The 13,791-nt window shown below is 34.0% G+C and overlaps 1 protein-coding gene across 4 annotated transcripts in view; it reads left to right on the top strand.

Annotated features, from left to right (window-relative positions):
- The window catches only part of LOC148622309 (GON-4-like protein), a 97,655-nt gene that overhangs the window by 20,938 nt on the left and 62,926 nt on the right, over positions 1–13,791 (top strand). For all 4 annotated transcript variants that reach the window (XM_088572117.1, XM_088572121.1, XM_088572120.1 and 1 more), the window contains exons 15-21: positions 84–267; positions 3,212–3,362; positions 3,930–4,046; positions 4,632–4,742; positions 5,127–5,332; positions 5,662–6,912; positions 7,635–7,749. In XM_088572117.1, coding sequence (XP_088428243.1) covers positions 84–267; positions 3,212–3,362; positions 3,930–4,046; positions 4,632–4,742; positions 5,127–5,332; positions 5,662–6,912; positions 7,635–7,749 — 2,135 coding nt within the window. The remainder of the gene's footprint in view (positions 1–83; positions 268–3,211; positions 3,363–3,929; positions 4,047–4,631; positions 4,743–5,126; positions 5,333–5,661; positions 6,913–7,634; positions 7,750–13,791) is intronic.

The raw sequence follows: 13,791 nt of genomic DNA, 5'->3' as shown, positions 1-13,791 counted from the left end.
AAAAATTTGACATAAGTGAAAGTAAGATTATAGATTCAGAAATAATCCAGAAATGGATGAATTCAATTCTTTATGTCTTTTAGACTTCAGTGAACCATCAAGCATATTACCAAAGAGCACATTACCAAACTTGACAGTACAGCAGAGAGAAATATTCTGGAGAAGCCTGATATTTATCTACCCTGAACTGATTCCTCATGGTAGCTTTCTCATATCCAGGGACCTGTCTAAAACTTCTCGAGTCTGTTTTACTGATGCTGAGGACAGGTTTGTTGTTTTGATCATAGAATTGACTATTTAATTGATTTTATGGTTCAATGTTATGCCTGCAAGGAAAGTTGCAGAAGGGAATTGAGTGTTGGGGTTTAACGTCCGAGCAGCAATATTTCAGCTATATTCAGACGATTTGCAGAAGGGGGCTCTAAGGGTTGCTTTTCTGGTAATGCATTAGTGTTGGCTTTTGCATCGTGTCCATGTTAAGATTTTATATTAAGTTTTCTGATAATGTCATTTTAATATCAACCAGTTGTGCTAGGTCAATCATTTTTGGTATGCAGTTGCAGTAACATCACTATATCACAATTCTGTATCTTTTTTTTCAAACATATGCCCCAGCAGTCACAGTCTTTTGAATCTTTTTCAATTATTACCGTGAAAGTACTATTGTCCGTGGGGTACCAATTTCCAAGGTTTTCGTGGATAGGCTAAATTACGAAATTTGGTTCCCAACACAAAGAAAATTTACATTGATGTGTATACAGAAAATATCAAAACCACAAGTTCAAGAATCCATGAATTTGTGTTTCTTCCGTAATCCATGAAAATTGGTATCCACAAATTAAAGTACTTCCACAGTATGTTAAGTTTTCTGATTACTTTGTTTGACATGAACCACTTGTGCTGGGCCAGTCTTATTTGGTTTGCAGTTGCATTAGCATGCCTATATCATGATTCTGTATCTGTTTCAGGGGTTTTATTGACTGGAGTTTCAAATTTCATGTTAAGATTTTAATGTTAAGTTTTCTGATTAGATCAGTGAAAACATGAATCACTGACTCACTTGTGCTAGGTCAATCATATTTGGTATGCAGTTGCATTAGCATCACTAAATCATAGTTCCATAGTTGTTTTATTCATATTTCCCACTGTCACAGTCTATTAAACTTGAAATTTATTTTTAAGGTTTTAATGTTAAGTTTTCTGATTTGGTCAATTTAACATAAACTACTGGTACTAGGTCAATCATTTTTAGTGTAAAGTTGCATTAGCATCACAACATAAATATTCCATATCTGTTTCATGGATATATTCCCACAGTCAGTATCAAATATCACTATTGAATAACAGTGACCATGTGCAACAGACAAAAAAACTTGTCTATTCAATAACAGTTGATTCTTCTCAAAATATACTAAGACGAATTTGTTGCCCTCGTGTAAATTTTTTAAAGAATTTAAAAAGGTTAAAAATTCAAATGGCCAGCCAACAAATCTTAAGATACAGAGATGCTCAGTCTGTGAATCTGTCATATCTATCAGTCAGTACCACCTAAAAGCCTGCAACTGTGCTATTTTAGCAGTCGAAATGCATTGACTGTTTATTTACAATTGATGTACAGTCACTGACTGAATATAACTGTTCTGCTGTGACGTCAGGAATGTCACAAATTTCAATTTTATAAGTTCTATGACTCTGTATCAGTAACGTATGATATGATCAATATTTAACAATCACAATCCAAATTTAGGTGGAATGTAGTATCCATACTTTCCCACACTGTTTAGGGTGTGATTTATGTGGTTGTATCAAGCTTGGCAGTGTGGAGAATTTACACTATTGAAGTTGCCAGTGTTTCATCTGCTTCAGATAAAAACGGTGTTTTCCTTGCTTAAAACATTATTTTTCATTTAAAGTTTTGTTGCAGTATTAAGACAATAACAGTGCACTGACTTGACAAAAACTTTGATGTATGAATTTGACTTGTACTGGTGAAATGCTCAGCACAGCCTCATCTATATATCAGTTTTATGTCAAGTCAGAGCACTGTTATTGTCTATTTATTTTTATCATCATGAAAATATGTATAATGATTATGAAATTATAAACATAAAAAAATACATATTGTAAGTTATTGTTTAATTTTGATAGCATTTACAATCCATGCAACAGTGTTACCATCACAAATTAATTTGTCTCCTATATTTACTTTTTGATGCATTAAATACTAGGCTTAATTAAAGTTAATAATTTTGTCTTTATTTTAAGTAAAATACAAAATAAATTGTTCATTGATACCCTTAGTATGTTTTATGGAAGCTTACACTTTAAGGTTAACTGTTGAATTGACTGTTAGGGAGGCAGTTCTTGTGTGAAGCTTACAGCTTGAGGTTAAATGTTGATCTAACTGTTAAGGAGGCAGTTCTTGTGTGAAACTTACAGCTTAAGGTTTACTGTTGATCTGACTGTTAGGGAGGCAGTTCTTATGTAATGCTTACAGCATAAGGTTAAATGTTGATTGGACTGTCAGGGATGCAGTTCTTGTCTGAAGCTTACAGCTTCAGAGTAATCAAGGGAACCAATGTTATAGCGGTAATCAAAAGAATGTAATCCAGGGACAAAGACCAAACATGGAAAACAGACATACTCAACAAAGAACATAAAGTAACTAAAATCATACATACAAAGTAACAAAAGCAAATGAGCAACTCTGACTCCACTAAAAACTGGGAGCATGCACCTCTGTTTTTTTAGAAACACCCGCCAAGTTGCTCATAAAAAGTCAAGTCTGGAGTAGACAAACGAGGAAAGGAAAACTATGACCCGTTGAATAAATCAGTTTTCATGGTGCAGATGAATACACCATAACGATCCACGAGTTCATGATGACAACCATAAAACTTCTGTAGTGATGACTTCAATCTTGTAGTCTTCAATCTTCAGGTTAACTGTTGACCTGACTGTTAGAGAGGCAGTTCTCATGTGAAGCTTACGGCTTAAGGTTTAATGTTGGTCTGACTGTTAGGGAGGCAGTTTTTGTGTGAAGGTTACCTGTTGATCTGACTGTTAGGGAGGCAGTTCTTATGTGAAGCTTACAGCTTAAGATTAACTGAAGATCTGACTGTTAGAGAGTGACTAAAATATATCTGATATCTTGTCATGAAATTCAGAAAGTAGAAGATGTGTTACATCATAAAACGTCTTTATTTTTCAGCCTTCTTGCTCTTGGGCTAGAGCAGTTCAGGAACTTGCCATACTTTAGAAGATTAATACAAAAGTTTATGTTGCCTTGTAAAACAGAGGACCAGATTAAAATAAGAATAAAAAATCTTACTTCTAAAAATGCTCCTGATAATCCTGTCAAGGTATATATGAATGAAATACTTTAATATGAAGAAAATCTTAGTTTTGACGTAGAATTATTGCTATTTTGCTTATAAATTTACAATATTTTACAACTATTTTTGCACTGAAAGCAAAGCTGAGATACATGTATTTTTTAATCAATTTTAAATGTCTTTACAATACCATCAATGAAACTTTATAACACAGAAATTGCAATTTTTTGCAAAGACAATGCTTTTGTTAAATTCAATAAACATAGAGGTACTGACTGGTTCAAAATTTCATATTTACACCAAATTTTGTTTAATCTATCCAAATGTGGTTTCTAGCAGCTACATCTTTTTGTCAAGAACATATAAAAGAAATCTTTTTTTTTAAGATTGCAATATTTATTAAACAGCAAGTACCATTTTAAAAGATGATCATTTTATTATCATGAGTATATGTTTCTGTTCATGCCTACTATTGGTTAATTTTATGGAATTTCTTTTACATGTCTTTTGACTTGTCAGAGATCTTTCAGTCTAATGATATGAATCATATTTAAAAGAATTAACTTAATAAAATTTCTCATATTTTGTCTTAAGAAATTTAAGACAGAGAAGAAACTGCCCGAATTTCCAGTATTTGCTGAATCTTTTGATGCAAATGGAATAAAGCCTGTGATGTGCCAAGAAGCGGCCAGGTTACCTACATGGTGTAAGGTGGGTTCACATGACATATTTATCTGAAGTGAGCTGTGAATGATTTTCATAATTTGATTCCCTGGAACTCAATTTATTAGATATATGGCGACGAATTATCAAATGTCCCCTGTCTAATAAATTGTGATAATTTGCTTGTGAAATAAATTCTGTGATTTTACTCTCCGAACTTTCTCCCACTAAAATGTCACAGCACTTTGTTCTTGTGGCTTTATTTTTTTTTTTTATCACCGGTAATTTTTATATCTATCTGCCAATTTTATTTGAAAATACCAAAACAGTAATAGGATAATCAGTTAGTTGTGTAGAATAACCAAATGCTGAACTTGTGCAAAGGAAAATTTGTCACACTTGTTGAATCTTGGCTTTCCAATTTATTATCCTTTTAGTATTTGAAATGAATTTATTGTATTTTTTTTTTAAATATAAGTTACAGAAAAAATAATGGAAATTAAGATATTTTTTAAAGTTGGTATAGAAACACTTACACTGATTTTAGAACTGCTTCAACAATTAAACTGAATAACCAAGGATATTTTCAATACCATTATATCTGATAATTTTGATATTATCTTATTTTTGCAGGAAATGAAAATAAGAGAGATAATTATAATGCATGATGATGATGAGGGTAGTTACAGCATACAGAGATCTAGTAGTGTCAATATACCTGTTGTTTGTAGTAAATCTATTGTGGTAGGTTGGCAAATTACATTTACATTAAATAGATTGTAGTTAACTGGACTGGATTTTTTTTTTCAATTGGAAAATATGACTTAATTTACTCTCAGTGTTTACTATATGATTACAAGTATTTACTGTCAAATGCATATTACATGGAAAAAATGACAACTTTTGGATAAGATTTATTTTAAATTGTCATTTAAGTTAGTGATCAAATTTGAATAACAGTACAGTATATTTGCCAGTTGCAGCACAATTTTTAATTAAAGTATCTTTTCTAAAATATTGGTTGAGCTTGCAGTTGATTTTATTTTATATGTTTTTGTTTACTTTGGTAACTTATCCAGTATAGCTCATTGCTATTTCTCTGTCCTTTAACTTTTTTTTTCAACATAGATTGACACAAGTAAATCTAAATCAGCTCCAACGACCCCTCTGAATCAACATCTAATAACTAAATCAGTTCAACCATCGCTTGAAGATAGTACACCACAAAATGATAAAGTTTCTCCTATAAAACAACCACAAGTGGTAAGACCAGTACAGAGAAGTGCTCAGAAGTCATTGATGTTTGACCATGTTTCCTCTGCAGAGTCGTTGAGGTAATTTATGTCATACTAGTCTGTTTGTATTGGACAAAACATTCTTCTATCAATATGGAAAGTGCCAATAACTATAGTTATATCAATGATTGGTGTATAATAGCATAAATAGTTGTATGTGAAACTTTTAAGTAAAGGAAAAAGACTTCTACTCATGTTTCCTTGAACTGAATTTGAGATATAGTTCATTGCTGTTGTTCTAGCTTTTATATTTAATCATTTTTATATGGCTTTTCATAAGTGCATTATTTACTTATTCTAATATTGTAAGTTTTTTTCAAGTAAAATTTAATTTTCATTTATAATACATACATTCTTTTATTTTACAGCCCCAAGGTAACACAATTACAAAATATAGGGAGAAAGAGATGTGGCTCTCCTGGATTTATCAAACTAGGTGAATCAGAAACTGAGGGCCAGTTAGCTAGTCCTCTACCAGATACCTTACTTTCTTCACAGAGCTTTACATTTACTGCAGAATCAAGGGGTGTAACTCCAGGATCAAGGGCTAGAACTCCAGTTCACAGTGTGCCGTCATCAGTAGTATCAGCACAGTTACCATCTGAAGCTGTAATTTCCAACAAAAAATCTAATGCTATTATGATAATGCATGGACAGACACCAGTAACTTGTGCCACTCCAACATTTGTCATTAATAAGTCTTCAGGAACTACTGTGACAGGACAGATTGAGTCTACTGTCTTGTCCACTGCATTACCTTCAAGTATTTGTTCTGTGGTTCACACTGTGGACGACTGTGCTGTTAAACCTATATCACCAACTAAATTGATTGATAATTTATCAAAAGAGGTTCATAAAGAGTTTACTCCAAAGAAAGTAACACCACCAAAGAGAGCAGCTGAAATAGTGGCCTCATATGCTCCATATTATCTCTCTCCTGAACTTATGAAAGAGCCTTGTTTAAGCCAGGATGCTCAAGAAAAAACTCCAAATAAAAAATCACCATGCTCTGGTAGATATAGACCAGTAGCACCCAAACCAATTGTTCTGTCAACTTTTACTTCACCTGTCAAAAAAGTATCACCATTTTTAGAAAAGAAACTAAAGAGCCCAAGGAGAAAGCAGCTTCAGGTTAAAGCTCTCTCATTGAGACCTAAAGGTTTTGTTCCTAATCCCCCACATATATCCCCTGTGAAAAAAGCTGCTTCAAACATTATAAACAAAGCTCTAAATAAAAAGCCAAAGGTTCTGTTGCCTAAGCCGTATGGAATGGTTTCACGACCACTTCATGTCCATGTTCGTAAGAGTGGGGTGATGATTGTAAATGATGAGGAAGAGGCCTCTTTGCCTGAAATGGCAACAAGTGAAAGTGAAGGAATGGAAACAGATTATATGTCTGGTGATTGTATAGATACTATGGATTTGGATGAGGCCAAGGTTGCCAACAAACCATCCACTTTTTCAAAACGTCAGAAACATAATTCTGAATCCAATCGTAGTGTTGAGAGTGATGATACTCAGAGTGAGGCTGATAATCTCTATGACAGTCAGAATGAGGATGATGTCATTGATGATGAAGACCATTTGGCTGACCTTATGGCTGCTAGTTCTACTATCTGGTGAGTGTTTTTTTCACTTAATACTTTTGTATATGCTTTTTAAAAAACTTAGTTTAGCAAATGATTTGTCCATGTTGATGCTTCAGGATTTTAAAGATATTGTGTAAATTATTATGTTTTTTTTGGTACATATGTTTAGCTTCTTATCAGCAACATACAATACACATATTTCCACCCTCATTTTATCATCTTTGCTTAATTACTTCTGAATTATTGATGAAAATTCTTTCTTTATCCACATCATCTTTCTTTCATATTATATTCACAATGGCCAAAAATTATCATAATTATTTGTTATTTTTTAATGTAAAATTTTATTTTATTTTACGACAAAATGTTGTTGGCTAATATTTCCAAGGCATAAACATTTTTTTTTGTAATTTTGATAAAGATTATTTAAAATTAGATTGCTCTCAATACTGGTATACAGTCAATCTTTATTTAGAGTGAGAGATTTTTATACCATTGCTGCAGAGAACTGTAAATACTGTTTTGTCTTGGTGTCTGTCTGCAACAAGTATTTTTGTGGCATTTTGCTCCGAATTTTACAATTCACAGTCACTTGATATTTGGTATGCAACATCAGTAAGCTGTTTAAAAACATGCTATTAAAGTGGTTTTAGGTCAAGAATAGATGCAAGTCTAATTATAGAGGAGAAAGTTATGATCAGTCAGCACACTGATACCTTGTTTATGAAATTATTTTACTTTTCTTTTTTCAGCTTTGCTTCACAAAGACAGAATGCAAAGGATAAAGAAAACAAAAAGAAGGGAATAAAGAAGAAAGATGCAACATTAGCCATGCTGGCTCCTGATTTACTGGAAGTAGATCCTCATGTAAGTCACAGATTACGATCATGCTAATACCACTGCTTTATAGGAGGTATGAAGTAATCATGGTGTCCGTTTCTCCATCCATCAATTTGTTTGTCTATTCCCAACTAATCACAGCCAGTTGATATTTTGACAGAAGCTGCTTTAATGTTTGATTAGATTTCATCATCAACTTTCTGTTTGATGTATTTGTGTATATTTGTACCATGTAGTAACTGAGGTGAAATAGGTAGGTATACTGTAGTTGTCTGGTCACTGAGGCAAAGTAGGTAGATATACTGTAGTCTGGTCACTGAGGTGAAGTAGGTAAGTATACTGTAGTTGTCTGGTCACTGAGGTGAAGTAGGTAGGTATACTGTAGTTGTCTGGTCACTTAGGTGAAGTAGGTAGGTATACTGTAGTTGTCTGGTCACTGAGGCAAAGTAGGTAAGTATACTGTAGTTTTCTGGTCACTGGGGTGAAGTAAGTAGGTATACTGTAGTTGTCTGGTCACAGGGGCAAAGTAGGTAGGTATACTGTAGTTGTCTAGTTACTGGGGTGAAGTAGGTAGGTATACTGTAGTTGTCTGGTCACTAGGGAGAAGTAGGTAGGTATACTGTAGTTGTCTAGTTACTGGGGTGAAGTTGGTAGGTATACTGTAGTTGTCCGGTCACTAGGGAGAAGTAGGTAGGTATACTGCAGTTGTCTGGTCACTAGGGAGAAGTAGGTAGGTATACTGTAGTTGTCTGGTTACTGGGGTGAAGTTGGTAGGTATACTGTAGTTGTCTGGTCTTTGGGGCAAAGTAGGTAGGTATACTGTAGTCTGGTCACTGGGGCGAAGTAGGTAGGTATACTGTAGTTGTCTGGTTACTGGGGTGAAGTAGGTAGGTATACTGTAGTTGTCTGGTCACTAGGGAGAAGTAGGTAGGTATACTGTAGTTGTCTAGTGACTGGGGCAAAGTAGGTAGGTATACTGTAGTTGTCTGGTCACAGGGGCGAAGTAGGTAAGTATACTGTAGTTGTCTGGTCACTGGGGTGAAGTAGGTAGGTATACTGTAGTTGTCTAGTAACTGGGGTGAAGTAAGTAGGTATACTTTAGTTGTCTGGTCACTGGGGGTGAAGTTTGTAGGTAGGTATACTGTAGTTGTCTGGTTACTGGGGTGAAGTAGGTAGGTATACTGTAGTTGTCTGGTCACTAGGGAGAAGTAGGTAGGTATACTGTAGTTGTCTGGTTACTGGGGTGAAGTTGGTAGGTATACTGTAGTTGTCTGGTCACTAGGGAGAAGTAGGTAGGTATACTGGTTGTCTGGTCACTAGGGAGAAGTAGGTAGGTATACTGTAGTTGTCTGGTTACTGGGGTGAAGTTGGTAGGTATACTGTAGTTGTCTGGTCTTTGGGGCAAAGTAGGTAGGTATACTGTAGTCTGGTCACTGGGGAGAAGTAGGTAGGTATACTGTAGTTGTCTGGTTACTGGGATGAAGTTGGTAGGTATACTGTAGTTGTCTGGTCACTAGGGAGAAGTAGGTAGGTATACTGTAGTTGTCTGTTACTGGGGTGAAGTAGGTAAGTATACTGTAGTTGTCTGTTACTGGGGTGAAGTAGGTAGGTATACTGTAGTTGTCTGGTCTTTGGGGCAAAGTAGGTAGGTATACTGTAGTTGTCTGGTTACTGGGATGAAGTATGTATGTATACTGTAGTTGCCTGGTTACTGGGGAGAAGTAGGTAGGTATACTGTAGTTGTCTGGTCTTTGGGGCAAAGTAGGTAGGTATACTGTACTTGCCTGGTCACTGGGGCAAAGTAGGTAGGTATATTGTAGTTGTCTGGTCACTGGGGGTGAAGTAGGTAGGTATACTGTAGTTGTCTAGTTTTATTTTATGTTTATGACTGTGTAAGGTTCAAACATAAAATTCAGAATAAATTTAAATAAATGAAATGAAACCCACATTTTTCAGTTAATATTACATCAATGTCAAACAATCCATTCTGTGCTTGAAATTTTCCTAGAAAATAGAATAGTAGTATACAGCACTAAGGGTTCGTGGACATTAAATTTTCCTGTCCTGTATCTTTGTAGCATAAATCCTTGTAAGCCTTCATGGTAATGATCTAGAATTTTGTGTGCAACTTCAGCATGATGGATTGTTATAAGCTTTTCATCTCAGTCACACAGAATCTTCCTGTTTGCTTTTGATAAAAAAAGTTATTGGCTTCCACATAAAACATGCCAACTTGACATAGGTTTTATTTGAATTGAAGCAGCTTCATGGGTTGTATCAAGTGAAATCATTTTAATTGTGCACTAACTTTCTGTTTGTCTTTACATTTTTCTTATTTTTTCAGAGTTTCATAATTTTTTATTGCATGAAACATACAACACTGCAACCCTTCATGGAAATAATTTGAATTTTTATATGCAGTTTCATGACTTATTATGTAATATTTTTCCAAGTTTCTACTTGTATATAGTGATTTAAGATTTAGACCTCATTATCCTAATGGACTTAGTAAGAGCATGTTCAACATTAAAATTTTGGTTACAGCTTTCAAAGAATGTGTTTATAATTACTACACAAGTTTTAATATGACAAGTGATTTAGAAATGTCATCTCTAATTTTTGTATGCTGTCTAGACAGGACTAATTATGGTATACCAGTGTCCATCTGTCTGTCTTTCTTTCAAACTTCACACAGTAAATCTGTTCAGGGTTCTTCCTCTGTGGATGTATCTAGCTGCACTCTGTGAAGAATTTTATTAATTCTATTGGAACACTCTCAATTTTGTATTTGGAACAAGTTTGTATACACTTAGCACAATGTTGTGGGCATCTTGTTGAATTTGTACCTAAAATGGAATTGTAGACTGTACTTAAAATGCTTTAGTTATAAAAGTGATCAGTGTTGATGCTGTAGTTAACAATCTCTATTGCTAATTCCCAGGATAATGAATTGAAAGGGCTGACCCACCTAGAATGTTACTCATTAATACAGTTTATCTTATCTCTTAGACTTGTTAAAGTATGGTTAACAGTTGAAATAATCATGTCTTTTCTTCCTAGGGATTTATGTATGAATAAATAAAAAGCCATTATTAGACATTTTCTGCCAGTTTAAGTGACTGGCTGCCAATTAGTTCTGCCAATAAAGATTTATTGTCATGTTCTTATAGACCTTAATTTTTATTTAGCTCTGTTGGGATTATATGTAGCTTGATTGTTAACACATTGGATTATTTGTCCATTAATTTTTTAGCTGTATTTTCTAACACTTCTTTTTTGAATTTTACTTCTTAATAAAAAAAAAAATTACAAATAATTTGAAATAGTCTGTTATTATTCTACATGCTTCAGTTTTTGGTTTACGTTAGTTTTGTTTCTCAGAATTATTTTAGGATAGCAGGGAATTAACAAATGTTATTTGTGTAATAAATTTTGAGCATTCACTTTTGAAATAAATTCTGTAATTTCTCCCCACAAAATGTCTGAACAATATGATAACCCCATGGAATGAGTGGGTGGGTGATATATTTGTATCACCTTGCTCTTTCCATCCTTCCATAACTCGACTCCAAATGGATGAATTGATTTTAAACTTGGTTTATGGCGTTATGTAGATGAGGCATACATTGTAAGCAATTTTTGGTGCTTTCCAATATTGACTTCCTGTTTCCATTTTTCTCTATATAAGTAATAGAGAAAATTTTCGTCACAAAAATCTTAGCTCCAAATGAATGGATTGATTTCATACACGTGTGTTCTATGTGTATTTCTTGTTTGTATGAGAACGGGAAGTTTACATGAAATAATCACTTAGCTTTGAAGATTAACCGATTTCCGATTCAGGCACTGAGGCTAGTTACAGGATTATATAGATCATATACATTAGCACGCCCCAATATTTGTGAATATTGTCAGCTGCTAAATATGATTCATAAACTGGTTCCCTGTCAATATCATAAGCGACCCAAAGAACATTACAACGTACCTTTTTAAAACATATTATACACATGTCTATGCGTGTTCTTTTGCTTGTATTAGAACATGAATTTACAATAAAAGATAAAGTGATCTGTTATCATTGAATTTATGTAATATTACCCAGTTTCCGATTCAAACAGAGGTGTTGGTTACAATTGATTATGTAAAGGTCATATATATTACCAATATTAGGACACTGATATGTATATATAGCCATACGGGTCATAACATTTATAAAAGAGTATGCAATAGTATCAAGGCAGTGATTGGGATTACTGTGCGCCATGCGCCGTAATGGACTAAAGGACTAGACAATACATTAGGTCTAACTGATGGGGATCTGTGGACTATGATAAAGGACTTGACAATACATTAGGTCTAACTGATGGGGATCTGTGGACTATGATAAAGGACTAGACAATACATTAGGTCTAACTGATGGGGATCTGTGGACTATGATAAAGGACTAGACAATACATTAGGTCTAACTGATGGGGATCTGTGGATTATGATAAAGGACTAGACAATACATTAGGTCTAACTGATGGGGATCTGTGGACTATGATAAAGGACTAGACAATACATTAGGTCTAACTGATGGGGATCTGTGGACTATGATAAAGGACTAGACAATACATTAGGTCTAACTGATGGGGATCTGTGGATTATGATAAAGGACTAGACAATACATTAGGTCTAACTGATGGGGATCTGTGGACTATGATAAAGGACTAGACAATACATTAGGTCTAACTGATGGGGATCTGTGGATTATGATAAAGGACTTGACAATACATTAGGTCTAACTGATGGGGATCTGTGGACTATGATAAAGGACTTGACAATACATTAGGTCTAACTGATGGGGATCTGTGGACTATGATAAAGGACTAGACAATACATTAGGTCTAACTGATGGGGGATCTGTGGATTATGATAAAGGACTTGACAATACATTAGGTTTAACTGATGGGGATCTGTGGACTATGATAAAGGACTTGACAATACATTAGGTTTAACTGATGGGGATCTGTGGATTATGATAAAGGACTAGACAATACATTAGTATAAAAACTCAAACAGCAGAAAAGAGATGTGATTTGATGTGACAATTAATTGACATGCTAATTGTTAACTCTTAATACACATTTGATCTGTAGTGTAAATTAAAGTTTGCTTATGCTACAATGTACATTTGGTCTTCAATATCTATGTCTAGCTGGCCTTAGCTGCTATTCCAAATTTTGTCCCATATTTTCTTTTTTTTTAGAATGGCCCATTGAAATTGAAAATGTCCCATTGAATTGAAGGGTAAGGGGGCCATAGTCCCATTGGCAAAATTTTAATCCCAATCACTGTCAAGGGAACCAAGATTTTAGCGGAAGTCACCCGATTTTAGAGCATTTGTACCATTTCGGATGTTTAAAGTATGTCAAAATCAGTGACAGTGAATATTTGACGATTAGTGACTTTGAAGACCTCAGTCTTTGATTAAATCGTGGCGTTCCTTTGCAGTCATGATCAGATTTAGGTATTCATTTTTCTATAAATATTTGTTTCATTATTCATTGCATTTACAAATGAAGGGATTTTTAATATTTTGAAATTATTTTACTCCGAATTAGTTCATGGTTCTGGCTAAGTAACTTTACAATCTAAAAAAAACATCAGTGAGGACTCCAGAATACTTGATAAGTTTGAATATTTGCACACAACATTTTGGTTTTATTTTATTTACTAAGTATACCATGATATGTGTTAATCAATAAATGTCCTCTGATAGCTTAGACAAGTTTCCAAACCCTAAGTAAACTGAACATAACAAATACCATTATGTAATGCATTGACAAACACAGGCCATAGGAAAATTTTAAACTGAAATTAACTTTTTTCTGTTGTATACTCCCCAGATGACTTATCTACAGTTAATTATAAAATTCTATAGTAGATGCACTGATAATTTGGTTATAATGAGTACTTGAATCCAATGTATAATTTTAAGAAAGCTTTTTAGGTACAGCTGCCTTTAGTATAAATGTTCATGTATCATTGATACCTTCTGAAATTGATACTATCACTACACATTCCTGT

Source organism: Perna viridis, chromosome 3, assembly GCF_037379345.1.
Source record: "Perna viridis isolate PV_CMFRI_1.1 ecotype Kerala chromosome 3, ASM3737934v1, whole genome shotgun sequence".
NCBI lineage: Eukaryota > Metazoa > Mollusca > Bivalvia > Mytilida > Mytilidae > Perna > Perna viridis.
Note: the sequence above shows the minus strand (reverse complement) of the source record. Positions and strands in the feature narration are given on the sequence as shown.